At 39.1% G+C, this 25,037-nt stretch overlaps 1 protein-coding gene and 1 long non-coding RNA gene across 18 annotated transcripts in view; both read left to right on the top strand.

Annotated features, from left to right (window-relative positions):
- Positions 1-13,587, top strand: part of LOC143854105 (pentatricopeptide repeat-containing protein At2g29760, chloroplastic-like) — a 37,545-nt gene extending 23,958 nt beyond the window's left edge. For 9 of the 17 annotated variants that reach the window (XM_077363868.1, XM_077363873.1, XM_077363871.1 and 6 more), the window contains 2 exons: positions 9,439-9,814; positions 10,381-13,587. In XM_077363868.1, coding sequence (XP_077219983.1) covers positions 11,313-13,481 — 2,169 coding nt within the window. In that variant the 5' untranslated portion in view covers positions 9,439-9,814; positions 10,381-11,312 and the 3' untranslated portion in view covers positions 13,482-13,587. The remainder of the gene's footprint in view (positions 1-9,438; positions 9,815-10,380) is intronic. The other 8 variants (XM_077363880.1, XM_077363882.1, XM_077363878.1 and 5 more) reach the window with 4 other exon arrangements.
- A 2,419-nt stretch (positions 13,588-16,006) lies between these two features.
- On the top strand, positions 16,007-24,268 carry LOC143854524 (uncharacterized). The gene is made up of 3 exons (XR_013237541.1): positions 16,007-16,674; positions 21,150-21,411; positions 23,589-24,268. It is a non-coding gene; the product is annotated as an uncharacterized LOC143854524 (long non-coding RNA).
- The last annotated feature ends 769 nt before the right edge of the window (positions 24,269-25,037 follow it).

The following is a 25,037-nucleotide window of genomic DNA, read 5'->3' as shown; positions in this document are numbered from 1 at the left end:
ATGTGGGATGAGTGTAAATGGCTGGGAATGGATGAATTGAGGGGCAAATTCTCATTATCTATGATTTTCCGTAGGGTTGAAGATTCTTCTATGTGGTTGTTTTCGGGGGTTTATGGTCCTATTATTGGGGGAGAGAAAAAACTCCTGTAGGAAGAATTAGGTAGTGTCAGGGATAAATGGGCTTTCCTTTGGTGTATTCGTGGTGACTTTAATGAAATCAGACTGGTTTATGAGCGAGCGGGGTGTCAGAGATCTACTCCTAATATGGTGGCCTTTGCAGATTTCATTGCAAAATTTAATCTGATCGACCTCCCTCTTTCTGGTGGCAGTTATACATGGTCTAGAGGTGGGAGCCATAGTTGCATTGATCGTTTCCTTCTTTGCCCTGGGTGGATTAACTTGGTTCCTGAGGTTTATCAAAAAATTATTCCCCACTTGGTGTCGGATCATTGCCCTCTGCTGCTGGATCCTAGGTTGGAGTCGTGGGGTCCTATTCCGTTTAGATTTGAGACTGCTTGGCTTTTGGAACATAATATGGAAAAGAAGATGGGTGAGTGGTGGGCCTCTATCAAGGTGGATGGGCAAGCTGACGTGATTATTGGCATGAAGTTATGGTATGTTAAAGCAAAATTGAAGGCCTGGGCTGCTGGTTGTAAAGAGGCTAAATTGGTTAGGAGGAGATGGTTGGAAAATTTCATCCGGCAGGTTCAGGTGAGTGATGAGAATGGTATGGCTTCTGAGGCTGGTAGGGAGGAAATGGGTCGTGCGAAAGAGGAGCATATGAGAATTCTATTACAGGAGGAGACTTCCTGGAAGCAAAAATCGAGGGTGCAATGGTTAAAAGAGGGGGACAAGAATTCCGTTTATTTTCACGCCATGGCGAGTGCTCGTAGAAGAAGCAATATAATTTCTGTCCTTAATGTTGATGGAAGAATGATTGAGGATAAGGAGGGCATTACCAGTGCCATTCTGGATTTTTATGGGTCCTTGTAATCGTCTGAGGGTGTTGTTAGACCCATCCCGGAGGGCGTTGAATTCAAGAGTATATCTATGGGGGAGAGGATGCTGCTGGAGAACCCCTTTGAAGGGGAGGAAGTTTAAAAAGGTGTTTTCTCTATGCGTAGGGATAAAGCTCCGGGTCCCGATGGTTTCTGCATTGCATTCTTTCAATCATGCTGGGATTTTGTCAAGGGGGATATTATGCGATTTTTCCAGGATTTTTACAATGGTTTGGTGCTGGACAAATCCACTGGTGCTACTTTTATCACCCTAATTCCGAAAGTGAATGGCACGGTTAGAATCTCGGAATTTAGACCAATTAGTTTGGTGGGGTGTTTATATAAGCTTCTTGCAAAGATTCTAGCAGATCGGATCAAGGTGGTGATGCCGTCGGTGATTTCTGATTGTCAAAGTGCTTTTGTGTCTAATCGTCAGATGCTGGATTGTTCCCTTATTGCTAATGAAGCCATTAATTCGTATGTTAAGTCAGGTGAAAGGGGGATTCTGTGTAAATTGGACATGGAGAAAGCTTACGATTGGGTTGAATGAGGGGGGGATTATCTTTTGGGTCGAATGGGGTTTGGGGACAGGTGGATGGGGTGGATTAGAAGGTGCGTTGATTCTGCCTATTTTTCGGTACTGATAAATGGATCTCCGAAAGGTTTCTTCAAATCTTCCAGGGGTTTGAGGCAAGGGGATCCTTTATCCCCCTTCTGTTTGTCATTGTCGCTGAGACTCTGAGCAGACTTATTGTGACTGGTAGCGCTTATGGGCTTTTCCGGGGTTTTGATGTGGGGCGAGATAAGGTGGAAGTTTCTCATTTGCAGTTTGCAGATGATACTTTGTTATTCTGCTGCCTTGACAAGGTTTTATATTAAATTTGAAGGCGACTATCAGGTATTATGAATTGATCTCTGGTCAGAAAGTTAATTTTCATAAATCTTGCATGTTTGCCCTTAACTTGCCATCGGATAGGGCCTTTAGATTTGCCAAGATGTTGGGGTGTAAGTTGGATTCTCTTCCATCTATATATTTGGGGTTACCTTTGGGTGTGAGCAGGCCGAGGAAGCATCTCTGGGATCCGATTGTTGAAAGAACTAAGAGACTTGATACGTGGAAAAGAAATCTTATTTCTAGAGGTGGAAGGTTGGTATTGGTAAAGGCGGACTGGCTAATATTCCCACGTAATTCTTATCTCTTTTTACATGTCCTGTTAGTGTTGTGTTGAGGATTGAGCAGATTCAGCGAAGATTCTTTTGGGGGGCGGGGGGTGGGTTCAGGTGAGTCCAAGGGTATTTCTCTTGTGAAGTGAGGGGAGGTGTGTACACCTTTTAAGTTCAGAGGTCTTTGGATCAGGAGGATTCGAGAATTTAATAATGCTTTACTTGGGAAGTGGTTGTGGAGATTCGGGGTTGAGCAAGATCAATTCTGGGTGAGTTGTGAGCAGTAAGTATGGTGCTAAGTTAGGGCAGTGGGAGTCGAATGATATTTTTAATTTGAAGGGGGTTACTGTGTGGCGTGACATATTGAAAATTAAGCACCTGTTTAGTTCGGGAATCCGGTTCAAGGTTTATTCGGGGGATCGAATCAGTTTTTGGAAGGATGCTTGGTGCTCCACCGAGCCCCTCTACCAATTGTTTCCGGAGTTGTTTCTTGTCGCATCTTCCAAGGATGCGATGGTCAAAGATTGTTTTGTTTGTGAGCATGGGAGTGTGGTGTGGATGCCGGCATTCAGGAGGAATTTCTTCGAAAGAGAATTGGAAGCTTTAGCTCGCTTTTTTGAGGTGACGAATCATGCTACATCAAATTGTCCGGGTCGGATAAGAGAGTTTGGATTTGGGATTCATTTGGTTTTTCAAGTCTTTTTATTCACATCTTTCCCCATGTTCCGCCCCTTCTATTCTTTCGAAGGTGTGGAAATCTTACTGTCCCCCTCGGGTGTGCTTTTTTTGGTGCAGGGACAGGATTCAAACCATTAACTTTCTTCGAAAAAGGGGTATGTTTTTTGTGGATCACTGCCCTCTTTGCTTGGAAGATGGTGAGTCGGCTAATCATCTTTTCTTGCATTGCAAATTTGCTAGGAAGGTTTGGGGTTTTATTCTGAAGAGATTTGGTGATCTTGTAGATTATTTGCCTCTTTACATCCTTCTGGGCGATTTGGAAGGAGAGGAATGCTAGGGTATTTGAGGGGGTACACAAACCAACCCATAGAATTTATATTAATATTATTGCCTCTGTTATAGCTTGGGCTAGGTGTTTGCCCCCGTTCCAGTTTGTTTCTGCTTTTGACTTATGGGAAGGTTGGCGAGTTTTGTGTTTGGAAGGGGAAATCAGACCCAAGGTGGTGCAAAAATGGAGCCCTCCCCCTCCGGGTTGGTTAAAGTTTAACTTTGATGGCTCGAGTTTTGAAAATCTCGGCCTGACGGGTATTGGTGGGCTGTTTCGTAATTCCAGTGGGGAGACTCTATGGGCATTCTCTGGTCCGCTGGGGATATGTGATTCCAGTGAAGTTGAGGTTAGAGCGGTTTTTGAAGGTATTAAAAAAATTGCTAGTGAGGTTTTGGATAATACTATTGTGGAAGGTGATTCTTTGAATGTGGTTAGAGGGCTTTGGGGGTCCGCGGTGCCGCCTTGGAGATTCTGGTATTTCTTTGATGAGATCTATGACATTGTTGTGGGCTCATCCATTGCTTTTGCTCATGTTCGTAGATCGGCTAATGGCGATGCAGATTCATTAGCTAGAGATGGTGTTGTCAGAGCGGGTTTGGAGTTTTTTTATTATCTGCCCCCTTGAGGCTCTTGTATTTTTGTGTTTCTAGTTTTCGCTTGTTGTTCTCCTCTGGGTGACCTTCTTAGTCTTCCCTTTTCTTTTTATATATTTATTGATTACCTTCTCAAAAAAATAAAAAAAAATACAAAATAAATATATATATATATAGAGGTCCTGCTAACGTTAGCGTAAAACAAGGTGGGCCCACATTGTTGGGGGGATCCAAAGCATTCATTTGGAAGGCCCTTTCATGGATAGGGTGTCCACAAAAAATCTGCTCCATTGGATCATCTTAGGGTGTCCATTTGTGGGGTTAAAAATGGGGCCTTCAAATGAATGCTTAGGATCAGCCCAACAATGTGGCCCACCCTTGTTTTTTCCTAACGTTAGCAGGAACCCTTTCCTCGTATATATATATATATATATATATATATATATATATATATATATATATATATATATATATATATATATATATATATATATGAGAAAACGGTTTCTACACACGTGTAGACAAGTTATCTACACACTAGCATAAAATACAGTGGAGGGCATATTGTTTGGGTAATCCTAACTATTCGTTTGATTGGCGCTCACATAGATAGGGTGTCCATAAAAAATCAGCTCCATAGGATCATCCCAACCCTACGATTTGTGGAGGTAAAATGGACGTGTATAAACCTTCACAAATTTGTCCATTTTTTGCCTCAACGGTTTGAAGGGTTAGGATGATCCTATGGAGCTGGTTTTTTGTGGACACCCTATCTATGTGAGGGCCAATCAAATGAATGGTTTGGATCACCCAAACAATGTGGGCCTCCACTGTATTTTAAGCTAGTGTGTAGATAACTTATCTTCACATGTGTGTAGAAACCGTTCTCTCTCTCTCTCTCTCTCTCTCTCTCTCTCTCTCTATATATATATATATATATATATATATATATATATATATATATATATATATATATATATATATATATATATATATATATATATATATATAGTAAAATGATTTTAGCACTCCCAACTCCCAAGTTTTGATATGTCGCGAAAATAGCATGTCTTTTTGTTTTTAATTGGCGTTGTCAGAGCTTTTTGGGAACGGTAAATAACCGTTTGACAGCCCTTTAAATACTAAAAGAGAAGAGGTTTGCGCGACATATCAAAACATTGGAGTGCTTCCACACACACACACACACACATATATATATATATATACCGCCGGTGTAGCTAACTTAGCTACACCGCCGGCTTAAAATACAATGGGCCCACATGGTTTTGGTGATCCAAACCATTCATTTGATTGGCCCTCACATAGATAGGGTGTCCACCAAAAATCAGCTCCATAGGATCATCCCAACCCTTCAAATTGTGGAGGCAAAAATGGACAAATTTGTGAAGGGTTTTTACACGTTCATTTTTGCCTCCACAAATCGTAGGGTTGGGATGATCCTATGGAGCTGATTTTTGGTGGACACCCTATCTATGTGAGGGCCAATCAAATGAATTCTTTGGATCACCAAAACAATGTGGGCCCATTGTATTTTAAGCCGGCGGTGTAGCTTTACTTTCCTCTCTCTCTCTCTCTCTCTCTATATATATATATATATATATATGAGGAAAGTGTCTCAGTCTCTCCCCTAGATAAGCTTATCTACTCCTCCCTTTAAAAAAACACAGTGGGCCCACGCTGTTTGGATGATCCAAAGCATTCATTTGATAGGTCCTAACATAGATAGGGTGTGCCCAAAAAATCAGCACCAAAGGGTCATCCTAGAACTTCGTTTTGTGGGGCACACCGTGTCCAAAATGGACGCATTTATATGTGTCCATTCTGGGTACCACAAGGCACCACAAAACGAAGTTCTAGGATGACCCTTTGGTGCTGATTTTTTGGGCACACCCTATCTATGTTAGGACCTATCAAATGAATGCTTTGGATCATCCAAACAGCGTGGGCCCACTGTGTTTTTTTAAAGGGAGGAGTAGATAAGCTTATCTAGGGGAGAGACTAGAGACACTTATAGAGGAAAGTGTCTCTAGTCTCTCCCCTAGATAAGCTTATCTACTCCTCCCTTTAAAAAAACACAGTGGGCCCACGCTGTTTGGATGATCCAAAGCATTCATTTGATAGGTCCTAACATAGATAGTCCTAGAACTTCGTTTTGTGGTGCCTTGTGGTACCCATTTTGGACACATATAAACGTCCATGTTTATATGCGTCCATTTTGGACACGGTGTGCCCAACAAAATGAAGTTCTAGGATGACCCTTTGGTGCTGATTTTTTGGGCACACCCTATCTATGTTAGGACCTATCAAATGAATGCTTTGGATCATCCAAACAGCGTGGGCCCACTGTGTTTTTTTAAAGGGAGGAGTAGATAAGCTTATCTAGAGGAGAGACTAGAGACACTTTCCTCATATATATATATATATATATATATATATATATATATATAGAGGAAAAGGAGTGTGCGGTCGAGCGCACCTAAGCTTAGGTGCGGTCGAGCGCCCAAACACATGGGTCCCACATTTTTTGTGTTGATCAAAACCATTCACTTGCAAAGCCCCATCATAGATAGGGTGTGTACAAAAAATCAGCTCCATTGGATCATCCTAACCCCTCCAAAAGTGGAGGGCAAAAATGGGCAAATTTGTGGCAAACGGTGTCTGTCCATTTTGACCTCCACAAATGGATGGGTTAGGATGATCCTATGGAGCTGATTTTTTGTACATACGCCATCTATGTAAGGGCCTTTCAAATGAATGCTTTGGATCATCCTAACAAAGTGGGTCCACATGAGTTTGGGGCCCTCGACCGCACCTAAGCTTGGTGCGGTCGACCGCACAATCTTATTCCTCATATATATATATATATATATATATATATATGAGAAAAGTGTATCTACTCGATCAAGTAGATAACTCATCTACTCCGTCACCTAGAAACACTGTGGGCCCACATTGTTTGGATGATCCAAAGCATTCATCTACTCCGGATAGATAGGGTGTGCCCAAAAAAATCAGCTCCATAGGATCATCCCAATCCTTCGAACTGTGGGGGTTAAAAATGGACAGATTTGTGACGGTTTATACACTTCCATTTTAACCTCCACAAATCGAAGAGTTGGGATGATCCTATGGAGCTGATTTTTTGGGCACACACTATCTGTGTGAGGGCCCATCAAATGAATGGTTTGCATTAGACCTGGCAAACGGGCGGGCCGGGCCGGTTTTGACCTGGCCCGTACGGGTCCTGGTCAAACGGGCCAGGTCAAAATGACCCGGAAAATTTTACGGGTCACTAAGCATGGACCCGCACCCGGCCCATACGGGCCGGGTCGACCCGCAGGCCACTCGGATTTTTGACATATTTTTTAAGATTTTTTTTATTTGTATAGGGATTTGCTAGCCACCTTCGCAACCCATTCATGCTGACTGTTTGAGAGATTTGTCTTATTGTCGCGTGGTGCAAACTGCAAAGATTGGCAGAAGTACGATTTGTGAAAAGGTGGCTAGCAATAAATAATAACCATGGGTACTAAGTTTTAAATGACAAATTACGGGAAAATGGAAGGAAAGTAGAAAAATTGCAAAAAATAAAACCAAAAGAATGTTCTAAAATATGACAATTACGGAAAAAAATACGTAGAAAAAGCGAAAGTCATGACAATGACAGAAAAAAATACATAGAAAAAGTAAAAGTTATGACAATTATGAAAAAAAGTGCCAAATGGTGCCAAAATAAAACCTTTTGCACTTCTCTACGGCACCCGCGGGTCCATCCGGCCCATCCCAATTTTGACGTGCCGGGTGGACCCGCGGGTCCATTTCAAACGGGTCACTGATTGGTGACCCGGACCCGTAATTTACGGGTGGATCCGCGGGTCCGGGTCACTTTTTGCAGGGTCTAGTTTGCATCATCCAAACAATGTGGGCCCCACTGTATTTTAAGCCGACGGTAGATAAGTTATCTACTATTCTACTCGATCGAGTAGATACTCCTCTCTCTCTCTCTCTCTCTCTCTCTCTCTCTCTCTCTTTCTATATATATATATATATATATATATATCTCTCTCTCTCTCTCTATATATATATATATATATATATATATATATATATAGAGAGAGAGAGAGAGAGAGAGAGAGGTTGTTGCGCTTGAGCGCAGCTAAGTGCGCTCGAGCACAGAAACAGGGGGTGGGGCCATTGGGGGGTGATCCTAACCATTCACCTAGCTGCGCTCGAGCATAGAAACAGGGGGTGGGGCCATTGGGGGGTGATCCTAACCATTTGGAAGACCCCATCATGGATGGGGGGCCCACCAAAAATCAGCTCCATTGGATCACCAATGGGTGTCCATTTATGGGGCCAAAAATGGACAGATACTGTTTGTCCCCAAATCTGTCCATTTTTGGCCCCACAAATGGATACCCTAAGGTGATCCAATGGAGCTGGCTTTTGGTGGACACCTTACCCATGAAAGGGCCCATCAAATGAATGCTTTGGATCCCACCCAAAATGTGGCCCACCCTGTTTCTGTGCTCGAGCACAGCAACTCTATCCTCATATATATATATATAGTGTGTGTGTGTGTGTGTGTGTGTGTGGGTGCACTCACGCGTGGGTCGGGGGCATGCACGGGGTTGTGTGCATGTGTGTGTCTGTGGGTGGGACTTTAAAACCCAAGCTAAGCCTTAATTAATGCATACTTCTTATTCTACAATAACTAGGTTTATTGATAGAAGGATATAACTGTGCCCTGCATGTGGACCAGACAGGGAGTGGCTGTCCCAGACCCACCATCCGCCCCAGGTGTCCTTTTATCACTCCTCTATATAAATCTCCTATAAGTGATTCCAACCTAGTAATCCTAGGAGTTTCCTTATCCCTGAATGGTTGGCATTTGATTCCCTGCCCTTCAAGTTTCGTCTCTAATAATCTACCTCATATCTAACTAATGTGACTTCTGAATTTGTGTGTTCCCAGAGACCATATCCATCATAAATGCAGGAGTGGACTTCAAACTTGATGTCGGTTATGCCGTTCAAAAAAAAAAAAAGAAAAAAAAAAGAAAAAAGAAAGCTTGATGTCGGTTATCATTTGAAAAAAAATTGACGTGAAGTCCAGATTTTTGTTTTGTTTTTTAATCTATGTAATCGATAACACTTGTCTTTCATTTTGACAACAATCCTTCCATATCTTTCTAAAATAAAAATTGTTTATTTACATATATGCATTTTTCAGATAGGTGACACTTTTTTTTTCGGCTCATGCTTTCTCACTGCTACAATTGTAAACTGTTATCAGGCGCTCATGGCTGAGTGCATTGTTGCGTATGAACTTGTACAGTATTTATCTTTCCAGAAAAAAAGTGTAATATATTTTTCTGATTTTTTTTTTGAAAATGTGTATTTGTCTGATAATGAATAGAGCTTTAATGTAGTTAAACTTTAAAGATCGTATGGTCTATCTTCTACGTAATCTCATTCTGGTCATGTATAGAGATGTTGTCATTTTGGTCTTTAATGGAAAACTGCTAGAGATATGCAGGGAACAAATAGTTAGGAAAGGAAACTAGGTGGGTTTGCAATAATTGAATGTTGAATACAAATTCTTGGTACTGGGATTCTTCTACGGTACAGTATCTAACTGGCATTTTTGTTTTCAGGCAAAGCGACAATCTGTGCAAAAACTGTAAGCAGCCAGGACATTATGCAAGGGAATGCACTAATGTGGCTGTTTGTAACAATTGTGGCCTTCCAGGGTAAAAGCTGCCATCACTAGATCTATATTTATTTGTCTGGGTTGCTTATCTACTTTCGGCTTCATTAAGGGCTTGAATCCATGGTGTTGCTAACTGCAATTGAAGTCCTGGATGCCAGTCTTTGAACCCAACATCACATTCTTTGAACTTCCGAAGGATCCAAACCACCTGCCAACTCAACAATCGACATCCAGAATACACATGAAAGACATTTTACTGGGGTCCAGTGTTGTGCCTCTTAGTAGGTTAGAATGTTAAGGTCGCGATGTTGAGGTCATGGGTTAGATTTCGAGCTATCTTTAAAGAAAAAATGTGTTCCATAGTTTTGTATGTAATAGTGCTTATTGATGATGTGTTGTTTCCCCTCAAGCATCCTTGCATGCCCTAGCATAACTGAATTTTCCCCTAACCAACCTTTTTATATCAAAGAACAAACACAGGCCCGCCCATCCCGATCACACACAGAAAATAGATGAACCAAGGTTTTAAATTTCAGTTTCGGTTTCGGCCACAATGGAAATCGAAATATTTCGGTTTTGGTTGAAATTTCGGCCGATATCTTGAAAATTTCATGAAAAATTTCGGTTTCTCTAAAATGTCAGTTGAAATTTCTGAAATCTCGGTGGAAATCTTGTAAAAAGGTGGAAATTTCGGCAAAAAATTTCAGAATTTCAGCGAAATTTCAGCGAAATCCTGTAAAAAAACGATTCTATGCGAATTTAGTTTCGGTCTCGGTGGAAATCCAAAATTTCGGCTGAAATATTTCGGTTTCCGCCGAAATTTAAAACCTTGAGATGAACATACCACCAATTTTTCTAATTTAGTTCTGAATTATTGCTTGTTCAGGCACATTTCATCTGAGTGCACTACCAAGTCACAATGTTGGAATTGTAGAGAACCTGGTCACATGGCCAGCAATTGTCCGAACGAAGGCATATGTCGCACATGTGGCAAAGCAGGGCATCTTGCTAGAGATTGCTCGGCTCCCGAGCTGCCTCCTGGTGACCTGAGGCTCTGTAAAAACTGCTACAAACAAGGCCATATTGCTGCCGACTGTACAAACGACTAGGCCTGCAACAACTGCCGTAAGACAGGTCACCTTGCACGGGATTGTCCGAATGAACCCGTGTGTAATTTGTGCAATATTTCTGGGCATGTTGCAAGGGAGTGCCCCAAGGCTGAAATTGTTGGTGATAGGGGCCGTGGGGGCCGTAGTGGCGGTTATCGGGAACGGGACATAGTCTGTAGGATGTGCAATCAGGTGGACCACATGAGCAGGGATTGTATGGGTCCCATGATGATCTGTAACAACTGTGGTGGTCGAGGACATGCTGCTTACGAATGCCCTTCCGCAAGATTCATGGACCATAGACCTCGAAGGTGGTGAGGGGATATGGCAAGTCTCTTTGAGATGTTAGCCTTTTTGGACTTGATGAAAACTATATAGGCATTTCTTCTGTTTTTAGTGGATGCTTTCGGCTGTTTTGATCAGTTTTAGTTTGTTAGAGTTCCTTATTGAATGTTGACTGCAATTGCAATAAATTGTTGAGGCGAGTTTTTGTGACCCATAATTAGCTTTTTTCATCAATGCCATAATTTGATGGTTTTGTTTTGTTTTAGGATTTTTATATTGGTCATGACTGAAATCTTGACTCTTCAAAAGGAAAAATCCTGAACTCTTGAGTTGGGTTGGCAAATGACTATTTCCATAGCCTTCATGAAATTTTAAAAACCCCCCAAAAGACTCATTAACATTTTTACACACCAGAGAGAAGGTTATGTTTCCTGTGAGAAAGCTCCTACTTGGAAACCAATCATCAGCCTCTCTCTTAGAAACATGCACCTCAGTAAAACAAGCATTCCAAATCCACGCCCAAATCATTCTCAATGGCCTCCACAACCACATTTTCACCCTAAGCAGGCTCATCTCCTTCTTCGCTCTTTTGGATTCAGCTGCTCTTGCCCATTCTCGCCTAATCTTCTCAAGTATAGATCGACCCAATCTGTTCATCTGGAACACCATGATCCGAGGCTACTCTCGCAGTGAATCTCCTCTCGATTCTGTTGTCCTCTACAAGTCGATGCTTGCCCAAGGTTTCGTCTCTCCTAACAATTTCACATTCCCCTTTTTAGCTAATTCCTGTGCTCGATTATCAAATATTCGAATCGGGTTGGAAATCCATTCTCATATAATGAAGTACGGTTTCGAATCAGATGTTTTTATTAAGAATTCTCTCATGCATTTATATTCTTTCTTCGGATGCTTAGATCTCGCACAGCAGTTGTTTGATGAAAGTTGTGATCGAGATCTGGTTTCATTTAATACCATGATCAACGGCTATGCTCGAGGGGGTCGACCCATCAATGCCTTGAATCTCTTTGCAGAAATGCTGGTTCCTGGCATTAGGCCTGATGAGTTCACGATTGTTGCGCTGTTGTCAGCTTGTTCGATGTTAAATGATCCGAAAACTGGCCAGCAGATCCATCTCTTGATGTATAAGAATTCGGGTTTTGATGATTCTAACCTTCTGTTGAGAAGCTCTCTTGTTGATATGTATGCAAAATGTGGATGGATGAAAATGGCGGATCGAGTGTTTCATACAACTGGTACCAGCAAAAGTGCCATGGCTTGGAGTTCTATGGTATCTGGGTATGCTAAATCTGGAGAAATTGAGATTGCCCGCCAACTGTTTGATGAAATGCCTGAAAGAGATATAGTTTCTTGGACAGCCATGATGAGCGCTTATTCTCAGTCAGGCCACTACAATGAAGCATTGAAACTTTTTGCAGAAATGGAAAGGCTGGGCGTGATACCGGATGAAGTCACCATGGTCACTGTTCTTTCAGCGTGCGCTCAATTGGGTGCACTTGATTTTGGCAAAAAGCTTCTTCAATACATCAAGGGCAGATCATTTGATCAGAATGTCATTCTTAGTACAGCTATTGTGGATATGTATTCGAAATGTGGGAACATCGAAAGTGCACTCGATGTTTTCTATGGTGTTGTAGAGAAATCAAAGACCGTCTTCCTCTTCAATTCTGTGATTTCTGGTCTCGCTCAACACGGGCTCGGTAAGAAAGCAATGGCAGTTTATAGAGAAATGAAGTCTCTGGGTTTGAGACCCGATGGGGTTACCTTCGTGGGACTTCTCTGTGCTTGCAGTCACGGCGGGCTGGTTGAAGAAGGGAAGAACTTGTTTGACTCCATGGTTGAAGAACATGGAATTGAACCACAAATCGAACATTATGGTTGCATGGTTGATCTTCTCGGGCGAGGAGGATTTTTGAAGGATGCTTATGATTTTATTGAGAGAATGCCTATTGAAGCTAACCTTGTGATATGGGGAGCTTTGCTAAGTGCATGTAGAATCCATGAAAACATTGAGATGGGTGAGATTGCGGGCAAACGACTTCTCGAACTGGACCCAGATCACGCGGGGCGTTATATTCTGTTATCTAACATGTTGGCAGATTCAAACCGATGGGAAGACGCCCAAAGAGTGAGGAAACAGATGGAGGAAAGGGGAATTTCGAAGCCAGCGGGGTTGAGCTATGTAGAGTTGAATGGGTCACTTCACCATTTTTCAGCGAGTGACGGGTCATGGAGGCAGGACAAAAAGATGGATTTGATGCTTGAGGAGATGGCGAAGAGGCTGAGATCAGTTGGGTATGTTCCGAATACGAGACGGGTTTCGTTCGATATAGATGAGGAGGAGAAGGAAGATGTTGTTTCTTATCACAGCGAGAAGCTGGCCTTAGCATTTGGATTGATGAATTTGGGGCCTGCGATTACTATTAGGATAGTGAAGAACCTTAGGATTTGTGGTGATTGTCACACTTCGTTTAAGCTTGTGTCTGAGATATTTAGGAGAGAGATAGTAGTTAGGGACAGGATTAGGTTCCACCATTTTAAAAATGGGTTGTGTTCTTGTATGGATTATTGGTGATAACCCCTGAGGGTTATACGAATGCCCACTTCTATGATGCTGAATTTATTGAAAATGACCCTAGCACTATATTCATAATTGAGATGAGAGTATGTAAATTTTTTTTTTTTTTTTAAAGGTAACTATTTTATTAATAATGCAAAGTCTATTACAATGAAGGGACAAGGTGTCCCCTCTAAAGTAACAGTATTGCATCAAGTCCAATATGCGGTATTACCTGTCACCAGTAGGATAAAAAGAGCTTTGAAAAAACCTCTAGGCGATCCTTGACTCCAACATATACTCCGACCGAATAATCACCATCCCATCTCTATCTGTCCCCTCTTTTGCAGCACATGTATGGGCTTTTTTGGTCCAAAGCCACCGGCGTGGTTGGTCGGTGTGCGTCCGAGCACTTGGGGGGGGGGGGGGGGGGGGGGGGTGTGTTCTTTTACCAACAGTTCGAGATTCAATTTGAAGGGTCGATGATCGAAATTTTCAGTCCATTGGGATTGGATTTTAGGCAATTGAGAAGAAGGGAATCTCACTTCTTCCTTATGCTCTAATGCCTTTACACATATGGAAAGAACTTTTCTAGTATAGTGCATGCCAGATTCGAACGTCCACACATGCATAATAGGAACAACATGTCAACTCAGAATGTGACTCACGTTAAACATCAATGCGCACAGAACACAAACAATTTTGATGCACCTAGAATGCAAATGAATCTCTGGATCGATAGAATATCCGATTAACCTTTTACAGAACACAAACAGAAATTAGTGCTAAGGATATGGAATTAAAGAGAAATGCTCAATTCAGGTGGACAAGCTACAACCGCTGAAAAGTAAATGACAGTATAGGAAATGTAAAGATAAAAGTTAAAGGCTAGAAAATGCTTGTGTTTGGTTTTGGGACCACTTCTTTTGACACGTTCTTTTTTGTAGACTTTCACTTGTAACTGCTCGCCGCTGTCCTATGTTCTTAGAGAGGAAGCTCGCAATAACCGTCCACTTCAGCCTCCAACTCTCACATGTTTCCTTGTTTCAAGATGAATGTTGTCTCTTTCTTTTGGAAAATGACAACCGGTGCATAATTCCTTTGACATTGTCAGGTGGGTCACCAATCAGGAGCTCGGTCTCTTATGACCAATGTCAAATTCAAAAATGGGTGTAAACAATGGGCCTTGTTAAAAATTTTGGCCTTTGGATCACCCATTCATGTGAGTGGAGATTTTCTTCCCCCTTTTCCTCTACTGTTCTCCTAACTTCCCTCATTGTAATTCTTTTCACTATCCTCCAGCACGCAAAGCTACGGAAACGAAATAGGTATTTCTGCCAATTTATATTGAATCTCTCAAGTAAATGACAAGGAAAATAAGGAGGAATGTTTACTTTTTGAGGGTGAAAATCTCCCCTATATTGATAAAACAAGGGCGTTTGACCCCGACTGTGCTTTTCATTTCTGATATGACAGGGGATTGGCGGCTAATTTTGAAATCAAGTGGGAATTGTGTCTCATCTTCTTCTTTTAAGTTTTTCTGTTTATTTTATCTCCATCACTACTGGCGATTGTTGGAACTTCAAAGAGGAAGGGGAAGAGGAAGAAGAAAAGACGAGGAAGAGGAAAGAAAAAGCAGAAGAAGATGAAGAGGAAAAAAGAGTAGGAAGAAGATGGAAAAGGACATATCTACGTCGGAAAAAATGGAGAACGCTAGAAAAATCAAAAGGAAGGAAAAAAAAAGAATCAACACAAGAAAAATGGAAAAAATGAAGAATAAGGCAAAGTTGAGGTTGACTAAGAAAAGTTGGTGAGATTTGGGTGTCAGCTTGGTAAAATAGGGGTTAACATGGTAAAATAGGGAGTCAACTCGGTAAAATTGGGGGAGGGGGATTTACCGAGTCGACCCTCCAATTTTACCAAGTTGACCCCAAATCTCTTCGTTTCAATCCTAAATCTCACCATTTAGACCCAAAATCTCACCAAATTTTCTTAGTCAATCCCAACTTTCACTTCTTCTTCCTCTTTTTTTTTTTTTTTTTTTTTTCATTTTTCCGACGCCTTCTTGTATACACTCCATTTTGACCGAACCCTAAACCAATGTGTGCAAATAAAAATCCATCAAATGAGTGAATTAGAGTCCCATAATTTCCCAAAGGGTAGTTTAGAATCCCAATAAGGTCACTACAAAATTTCATTGAAATCCGATAAAAAATGCCTAATAGGACGAGCCGAGTTTGCATCATATTGCAAAAGGGGGTGAATTATCTATTCGTTTAAGTAGAGGTGAATTGTCCACTTTGGGGGGTGCCTGGGAAAAAAAAGAGATAGCAAATCAATGTTTTGATTATACAACAGATGAGTGAATTATCCAAAAGAGTTGTCCTAGGGAGGAAAACTGAAGAATGTAACAGTAGCTATTATTATGTTGAAAGGGTGGTGTATTAGTGTTTAAAGGGGGCTGGCTCGGAGAAAAAATGGGGTCGAGATATGTTTTCCTCTATATAAAGAGTAGCAGGGAACTCGTGAAAGGGAGATCTCATTTGGGAAAAATCAGAGAAATAGAGAGAGAAAGAGAAATCTTGAGACAGAGAGAGAGGCTGGAGATCTCATCTTCTCCGGCCACACCTCCGGCCGACCTTCACTCCTTCTTGCTAAAACCTCCTCATTTTCACCCTCATTACTTGAACAGACCTCATTTTTCATCTTTCTTTAAAGTATAACTTTCAAACCCTAGCTTTTTCCTTTTTCCCCATTTTCTCCGGCAATTTTGGCCGGATTCCGACCAATTTCTACCGGCTGCAATTCAAAGCTTAAGCTTCAGATCTACTTCGTTGTCTTCCTTTCAAACCCTAGCTTAGTTCTAGAATCTTAGGTCTAAACCTCTAAAATTGAAATTCAAAGCTTAGAAACCTTAGATCTGAGAGTTCGTGGCTCTAATCTCCCCTTTGATAACCTGGATCTCAAGAGTTTAACCTAAATTCTGTGTAATTTGTTAAGATATGATTCTAAGCATTCCAATTGGGAAATAAGAGAATGCAAACACCTCGAATCTGTGAGCAAGTAAGGCAAATTTGTTATTCGGTGAATCATAATCTCAATTAATCTTGCTTAAACATTAGCATCTGAGAGGTCTCGCATCTTAGATCTCAGATCCAAGAGTAAAAGAGAGGATGTAAGCTTTACTTCTCGGAAATAATCTCGGATCCGGGTAACTCAGTTTTTCTTTATTATTGATAGATTCAGGTTTATATTGAAAAATTTGTATGATTCAAGTTTGCATTAGTTAATTTTGGTTAAGGCATGGAGTCTATGTGTTTATTTTTAGTCAAGATTCGTTATTAGCTTTAATGATGCTGCAAACTCTACATATTCTATTGGATCTGGATTCACATCAGCGAGTTTCAATTCAGACATTGGTTTCGATCTTTTTGTTTAGTCCTTGATAATGCTACAAATATTTTAAATGTTTTGCAGGATTTAGATCTATGTAATAGTATAGAGTTGTCACATTTTATAATGTTTGGATCTAAATTTCTTATGATGGTAAGGATACAGTTTTATTTCGAGGAGTATGAAACACTGAGTTAGATCAACACCGAGTTAGATCATTTTTTTATGTACCTGATTAAATGTTCTAAATAGAGCATGAAATAACCTTAGAAATGTTGAATAGAAAATGTCTCTTGTTTCACATACGTGTAAATGTAGGTAATGAATTCCATTTAGATTCACATATAGGATGGTTCTCTTGGTAAGCATGTATAAGTGGATTTGATCACTGATGTTGAAATAGCTACTTTGTGAATAGTATTCCTGTAAAAAAATGAAGGTGACTCATATGTTAACATTTTTCTTTAGTCCATCTTATTTGTTACAATGAAAACTAGATTCATGTCTTCATGTGTATAAGTTCTTTTTTATGTAGTCATTGATGGTGTCAGTACATTTTTTTTTGGGTGCTGAAACAAGCTCTGATGTCATAATCATGATTGAAATGTATAACATCTGAATTGGTAAAACATGGTAATGCAAGGTCTGATGTACCTTGCCAATGATGTTGTTATCACACACTGATAATTACCTTCTTCAGTTGTTTCTCCCTTTAAGTATCATTGATTCATATGTGAATTGACTGTAGTATTGTTTGTATTGAGTGATCAATTCCCCATTGTTTTGTTATTCATCAGAAATCTTATCATTAATCATTAAAGTAAACACTCATGCATAATGTTTAGAAAGGGCATTCTAAGTGTTCAGGTTTTGGCATCACTTGTTGCACAAACACCTCTTTTTTTATGTAGAATAGATGTGATTTTTCACTTTTACATAAGCTTTTTTCCGATTGTTGATTGAATTTTCTAGTTTGGAATTCTTGGATTGTAATAGATACATATATTCAATACATTCTTTTAACCCTCATAGATGTGGGAACACCATTCCCTTAGAAATAGGTGATGATGATTACAGGTGATGATGATTACTGCGTGATGATGGCTTAATTTGATTTTATTTGATCTGTTGGTTCATTATTCGAACTGCGAAAAGTCAAGGGTATGATTAGCATACAAATGGACTCAAATATTTTGTTCAATAGTAGTTAAGCATCATTGTTTATTTTTAGTTTTCTATGTTTGTCATGTTTGTCACCGCACTAAATTCTTAACTGTGATATTATGCAAATCGGCCTGTGCTTATTTTTATAATATTAGACTCTGATTAAAAGGCATCACAATGAGAATAATATATATGCTATGCTATTCACATGAGCATTGTTTAGAATTTTATCATGCTGGTGATTCAATTTGCAATGGAATCGGAGTTGTTTTCTATTTAGTTTTGCAATTAGGGAATGTGAAGGTTATAATGTACCTAAATGTTCAATTGGATTGTACAAGCTGAAATTTATACATGTCCTCAGTTTTGTGTATAAGGTATATAATACGTAGATATAGACTTATCAAATTTTAGGCAATTATCCTTGTGAGATTCATTTTCTCATTGAGACATGATTTTGAAGTAAGAGTTTTGGTACAATTCTAAAAAAGCAAGGTAGTGAATTCTAAGATCAGTTAACATAGATACTCCCTTATTCTGTTTTTCATACCTTCACACACTAGTTCCTCTATTATCGCAGGGGCTACTGATGAGCACATTTATGTGTGAATTGTAGGTATGAAAGCATACATATTTTATGTTTAGAGCGGTACTACTAAGGTATTTTGCTTGTTTTTTGTGTTTAGGCTTATTCTTGAATTTTCGTGAAAAATAGAGCTAAGAAGGTTGAAGATTAAAGAATTTTCCATCATTTGGAGGGATAAGATCATCTTATGGCCCACCAATTGGTTGGCTCGGAATAGCTTTGGAAAATAATTCGAGGGGTACAAACAATTTATTCTAAGGCCCACTAAATGTGCGGTTTAGATCATCTTATGGTAATGGATTGCGAGGTGCAAATAATTTTACATTGTTGCCCCTCGATTGAATGGTTAAGATCAGTCCACAAAAATGATTCAAGAGGTGCGATCATTGGTAAAGCCGAAATATTCACATCAACCCATTAATTCAACGGTTCGATCATCTCATTGGAATGGTTTTGGGGTGCAATTAATTTACATAGTGGACTGTCAAATGGATGGCTTGGATCGTTCCTTGGAAAGGATATAGAGGAGAGGCAAATATAATTGTTTATGTGTATTACATAGAGGGGTAGATTAGCCATTTGCAAATAATTGTGACATGGTTGCAATTTATCCGAAAAGTGGGGACAATTTGGTCGTTTCATAGTGCAAAGCAAGAGAAAAATAGGAGAAAAAACCCCAACAATTTAGCTCTTGGGAAGATTTTTTTTTCTTATTACACGTTTTTTTTGGCCCACTTACAATCGTCACTCTCTCTCTCCTCCCCTGTTTTGTTTCCTATTTTATCCCTCCTCTCCACCGATTTAGCAATTTGCCCTACTATTTCTAACCTTTCCTATTTTCGTTGGAAATTGATTCTTTATTTTGAATGGTTGACATTTAATCACATGCACATATCACTCAACTTGAAAACTTTCTATTATTTTCTTTCTAACATTGAGAAAGTTGCTTGAGGATATAATTGGAAGGTTTTGTACGCAACTTTGGAAAGAAAGAAAATAGGAAAGTAACCCATGTTTTTTTAGGAAATATATAGAAAGCCAACTCAAGCTTTAATCTCATCCATCCCTTTATTGCCTAATCTATTCAAACAATCTCCTCCCTATATCTTTTTCCATCTCTTAATTTAGCAACCCTTCTCACCCAAATCCTATATAACTCTTTATCTTTCTTAAATTTTAAAGTGTGCTCGTCTCGTCTCGTCGCGTCTTTAGGGTTATTTTTCTCTCTTTTCTCTCCCCTAATTCTTGTGCAAAATTTTCTCCTTTGTTCTCTTTATAATTATAATTACATATCTTCTTACAATATTTTTCTCTTGGTTTTTCATCTCATCATATCCACTCTCATCTTCCATCAAGAGGCTCGATCCAACATCCAAGATTCAATCCAAGGCGACACCAAGGCTTGAAGAAGGAAAATGATTCAACCGTTGAAGGAGGAGAAAAAGAATAAGTTTTTCTTGTTTTGTTCTTTATTTCAATTCCAATTTGATGTACTCTCGTTATAATTTCAATTAAAGAAGAGTTTAGTTTTGTTTCTTTTCCCTTTTTAAGCTTCTATTTGACATTATTTTTGTTTCTTTTACTTTCTCCATGAACAACTAAACCCAATATACTTAGGGTTTAGATGAAGCCATGGGGAAGGAGAAAGATTGTTGATTAAAATCAATGGTATAAAATAACAACATATATATAGGGTTTTATAATTTTGGATTCCCAATTATTCATGCCATTGGATTTTATCCTTTCGTAATCGTAATTGTTGATGAAATATTATAAATTCTTATATATTCTTTAATATTGGATAGTGTGCTTGATCAATCACTCATGGGCAATGACATCCATTTTGATCTTATTTCCCATTGACCGGATTTATTAAATATACAATTCAATAGAAAAGTTGGTTTGATTAATTATCCAATCCAAACTCGTGGTGTATATAACCCTAAGGAATCTTTTAATCGAATTAAGGTTTTTAAATCAATTTTTAGTTACTTTTGCAATTAATTTCCAATTCAATTTAGAATAATTTTCCAATCAATTTAGGCTTTTAGATTTTGGTTTTCTAATTAGATTAGATAATTTATTAGTAGAAATCATTCTAATATTGGTTCACTTTGCCTAAATATAAGGATTGAATTCGTAACCGTTTCTTCATTGTTTTCGACCCATATCTATTTAGATTATAAATTTAAATATATTGTTGGATCCGAGGTTGTAGTCCACTAAAATCCTGAGTACATGTCAGACAACAATATATCATAAGTTTATTTTTCAAATAGTATAAGGGTAGAAATCACAATTCTCTTCACTGAGTTCGACCCGTATCTACACGCGATCCGTGCACTTACGGTTATTTATAATATCACAATCTAGTTTTTGGCGCCGTTGCTGGGGAAGAGTTTGATTACTTTAATTCATATATTATTCGAAGTGATTTTTCCTTTTCTTTTAGTTAGTTAATTAATTTCAGTTATTTGTTTGTTTACTTTGTTTTTTTTGTTACTTCTTGTTCTAATTTGGTGATTTTCTATGTATGAGTGCAGGTTGGGTGCGTAACTCTATCAACCACTTCGAGAGAGTAATTCGATCAGAAACAGAGACAGACATTTAACCAATTCCAATTGCCATGGCGGAAGAGGGAGTTTCTAATACCCTTCGGCCCAAGCAGTAGAACCTTCTTGTATTCGATTGCCAGATGCTCAGGGCAATAATTTCGAACTCAAATCGCAATTTATTACGATGCTCCCTCACTTTCACGGGCTCTCTTCTGAGGATGCCTATTTATTTTTACGAGAGTTTGAAGAGGTATGTGCTTTAATTAAATTACAACAACTCACGGATGATGCGGTTAAATTGCGATTCATTACCTTCTCACTCAAGGAGGGAGCCAAAAAATGGCTTTACGGTTTGCCCACGAACTCCATCACCATTTGGGAGGAGTTTACAGTAGCTTTTCTTAAAAAAGTTTTTTCCTTCACATAAACTAACAAATTAAGGAATGGTATTCTTCAATTTAGGCAAAAACCTCATGAGTCGTTTTTCAAATTTACGGAGAGATTCAAAGATCTACTCCAAGAATGCCCTCACCACGGCTTAGATACGTGGCACTTGTGCCAAATCATATACGAGGGCATTGATTTTCAAACTAAACAATTATTAGAGTCCATGTGCCCTACAGGATTCAAATCCTACACGGATGAAGACGAAGCTTGGAAGTTCTTGCATGATTTGGCAGAAAAGACCCGTGAGTGGGAATCCACTCAAGAAAGTGAAAGAGCCACATCAAGTAAGGGATTCTTAATTGAGGGTACAGTGGCAAAGGAGGCCCAATTAGATAGTCTTATCAAAAGGCTTGAGGCTATAGTTATAAAAGGACCCGCACAAGTAAATCAAATCACATAAAGTGTCCCTATGTGCAATTGGTGCCAAGCTCCTAACCATGTCTTGAAAGAGCGCTCCAATTTTTTAAATTTTGGTAATTCTATTGAAAATGTAAGTGCTATGTTTTCAAATAATCCTTATAGTTACACTTACAATCCAGGATGGAGAAATCTTCCCAATTTGTCTTGGAGCCAAGGGAGCTACCAAGGTGGGCCATCCAATTTCCAAGGTCAAGGCCAATTCAGCCAACCTAGACCCACCTTCCCTCCTTCTTATGTTCAGCCACCCATAGCCACACCCCCATCATTTCAAAACCCAAATTTGAATAATGTTTGAAATCAGCAACCACCGGGTTTTCAAAAACAAGGGGAATCGGCTCGCGTAGCTTCTTTGGAGAAGAACATGGAACTTCTCATAAGTACCTTCATGACAAGCCAACACAACATGGAGAAACAAATTTCTCAACTCGTCATAGCTTTGCACGAGAGGGAAAAGGGTAAGATGCCAAGTCAACCCGTTCCTAATCCAAGGAACTTGAATGTGAATGTGAACCCACAGGTACCGCCAAATCAGTTGAATGCCATTCAACCAATTCCGCAGCCACAAGAGCCCTCCAACCAATGCAATCCTGTATATGCTTTAAGGAGTGGTCGAGATTACCACAACGAGGAGGTTAGATCCGAACCCTCTAAAGATCATCAAGAGGAACCCGAAGAGGTGAGTAAAGGTTCTCCTCACAGGTTCGACTGCGGAACCCGAAAAGGTAAGTGAAGAGCAAGTAGTTACAGCACCTGAAAAGAAATATGAGCCCAAGGCTTCTTTTCCAAGGAGACTTGCCAATAATAATAATGTGGATGCCATGGATAAAATTTTAAATATGTTTAAACAAGTGCAAATTAATATTCCTTTGTTAGATGCGATTTCACAGGTTCCTACTTATGCTAAAGTGCTTAAAGACTTATGCACTCAAAAGCGCACAACTAATGTGCCCAAGAAGGCTTTCTTAGCCTCAAATATAAGTTCCATCTTGTCTGAACAGATGATGGCTAAGTATAAGGACCGCAAATATAAGTTCGATCTTGTCTTAACAGATGATGGCTAAGTATAAGGACTCATAATGTCCTACTATTTCTTGCACTATTGTAATACAAAGATTGAACATGCTCTTTTGGATTTGGGTGCAAGTGTAAATCTCTTGCCTTTTTCTATATTTAAGCAATTAGGATTAGGAGACCTCAAACCAACTACCGTCACTCTTCAATTGGCGGATAGATCAACTAAGACACCCAAAGGGATGGTTGCGGATGTATTAATTAAAGAAGGAGATTTTGTATTTCCTGTAGATTTTGTTGTGTTAGATACAGAGCCCGTTGCTAATATCAAAGATCAAATTTCTATCATTCTTTGTAGGCCTTTCCTTTCTACTAGCAACGCTTTAATTAATTGTAGGAATGTCATAATGAAATTATCTTTTGGGAATATATCAGTAGATTTTAATGTATTTCGATTAGGTAAGCAACCAAATTTTCATGAAGAAATCAATATGTTGCATTCTTTTCCTGACGATATAATTACTAATTTTGAAATCAATTTTGATGCAGGTTTCAAAGAACGCTTGGGCTAATTAGGAGATGATGGAGGAGGCGGTTTCTTTTTCGATGTCTTGGCCATCCAAAACGTGGAGCCCGTGGGACCTCTAACAACATATCTTCCAAAGCCTTCGATTGAAGAAGCCCCACAGCTGGACTTGAAGCCCTTGCCTTCTAATTTACGTTATGCTTTTTTGGGTGATAATTATACTTTGCCTGTAATAATTACAGCGGACCTAACATCTACTCAAGAGGAGGAACACATTAAATTGCTAAAAGATAATAAGAAAGCCATAGGTTGGACAATGATCGACATCAAAGGAATTAGCCCTTCGATTGTGCAACAACATATAAACATCATTGATGGTTCCAAACCTTCAAGGGAACCCCAAAGAAGGGCTAATGCTGTGATGAAGGAAGCCATCCAAGAGTTGTCCTTTATAGATCAAAAGCCTACATTGAAATACAATATGAGAATTTAGAAGAGGTTACAGATCTCCATTAGCCTCTTTATTTTATGTTTTCTTGATCATATCAGGTGTGCCTCTCTTTTCATTGTCCTCGTCCTTGTTTCTATTTTTGCATGCATTGAGGACACTGCATGACTTAAGTATGGGGTGTAGTATATTTGGAAAACTTATTTGTTAGTTCTTTTTATAGTTTAAAGTAGAATATTTCTTTTTTCTTTGTTATTAGTATCTTTACAAAAGAAAGAAATAACTAGATATTTTTGGAAAGAGATTTTTATCCCATTTTTAGAAAGGAAATTAGTCTATATTAATTTTAGAATTTGAAAAAATAAAAAGAACACTTTCTACTTATATGTTTGATTTCTTTGTAATCTTGTTTATAAAAGATTTGATTAGGAGACGAGATTAGAATTTTGGCTTTTATATGGCACAGTGAAAAAGAAAAGAAGAGAAAAAAAAAAAAAAAAGTAATTTTTGATCTAGTGTTGACTTGTAGCCTTTTTGACTCGAGCAAGTAAGTCCGAGGGGTGTTCTACACCTAGTTCCTTAAAGCTATCTAGTTTGAGAGTAATTGACCAAAAGCTCGTTATAAGGGTCATCTAGAAAACTTAAGAGGTCAAGACATTGTACGGATCGAAAATAAGGTTGAACTCATACTGCATCAATTTGTTAAAGATATATGCAAATTGCAAAAATAATTCTAACACTGCTTAGTAACTTGGGTGTCTGCTGCAAGCCCTGCATGTCATTCATACCAACGGCAATAGAGGAATAATTGAGTTCAATTCTTAGAAATAATGAGAAAGTGGAAAGAAAGGTGGAACCATATAAGTATCCAAGTTTCTATCAAATTTATGATTCAAATTCTTTTGTAGCATAGATGACATTAGAATCTTATCTATGAGGACAAAAGTGTGAAAAATATAAAAGAGGATTCCTTACTTAAGATATATGTCGAATTTCACAACATAGAATGGGATAATAAAGATCA

Source organism: Tasmannia lanceolata, unplaced genomic scaffold, assembly GCF_043159265.1.
Source record: "Tasmannia lanceolata isolate RefF3 unplaced genomic scaffold, GAP_Taslan_0.1 ptg000020l, whole genome shotgun sequence".
NCBI lineage: Eukaryota > Viridiplantae > Streptophyta > Magnoliopsida > Canellales > Winteraceae > Tasmannia > Tasmannia lanceolata.
Note: the sequence above shows the minus strand (reverse complement) of the source record. Positions and strands in the feature narration are given on the sequence as shown.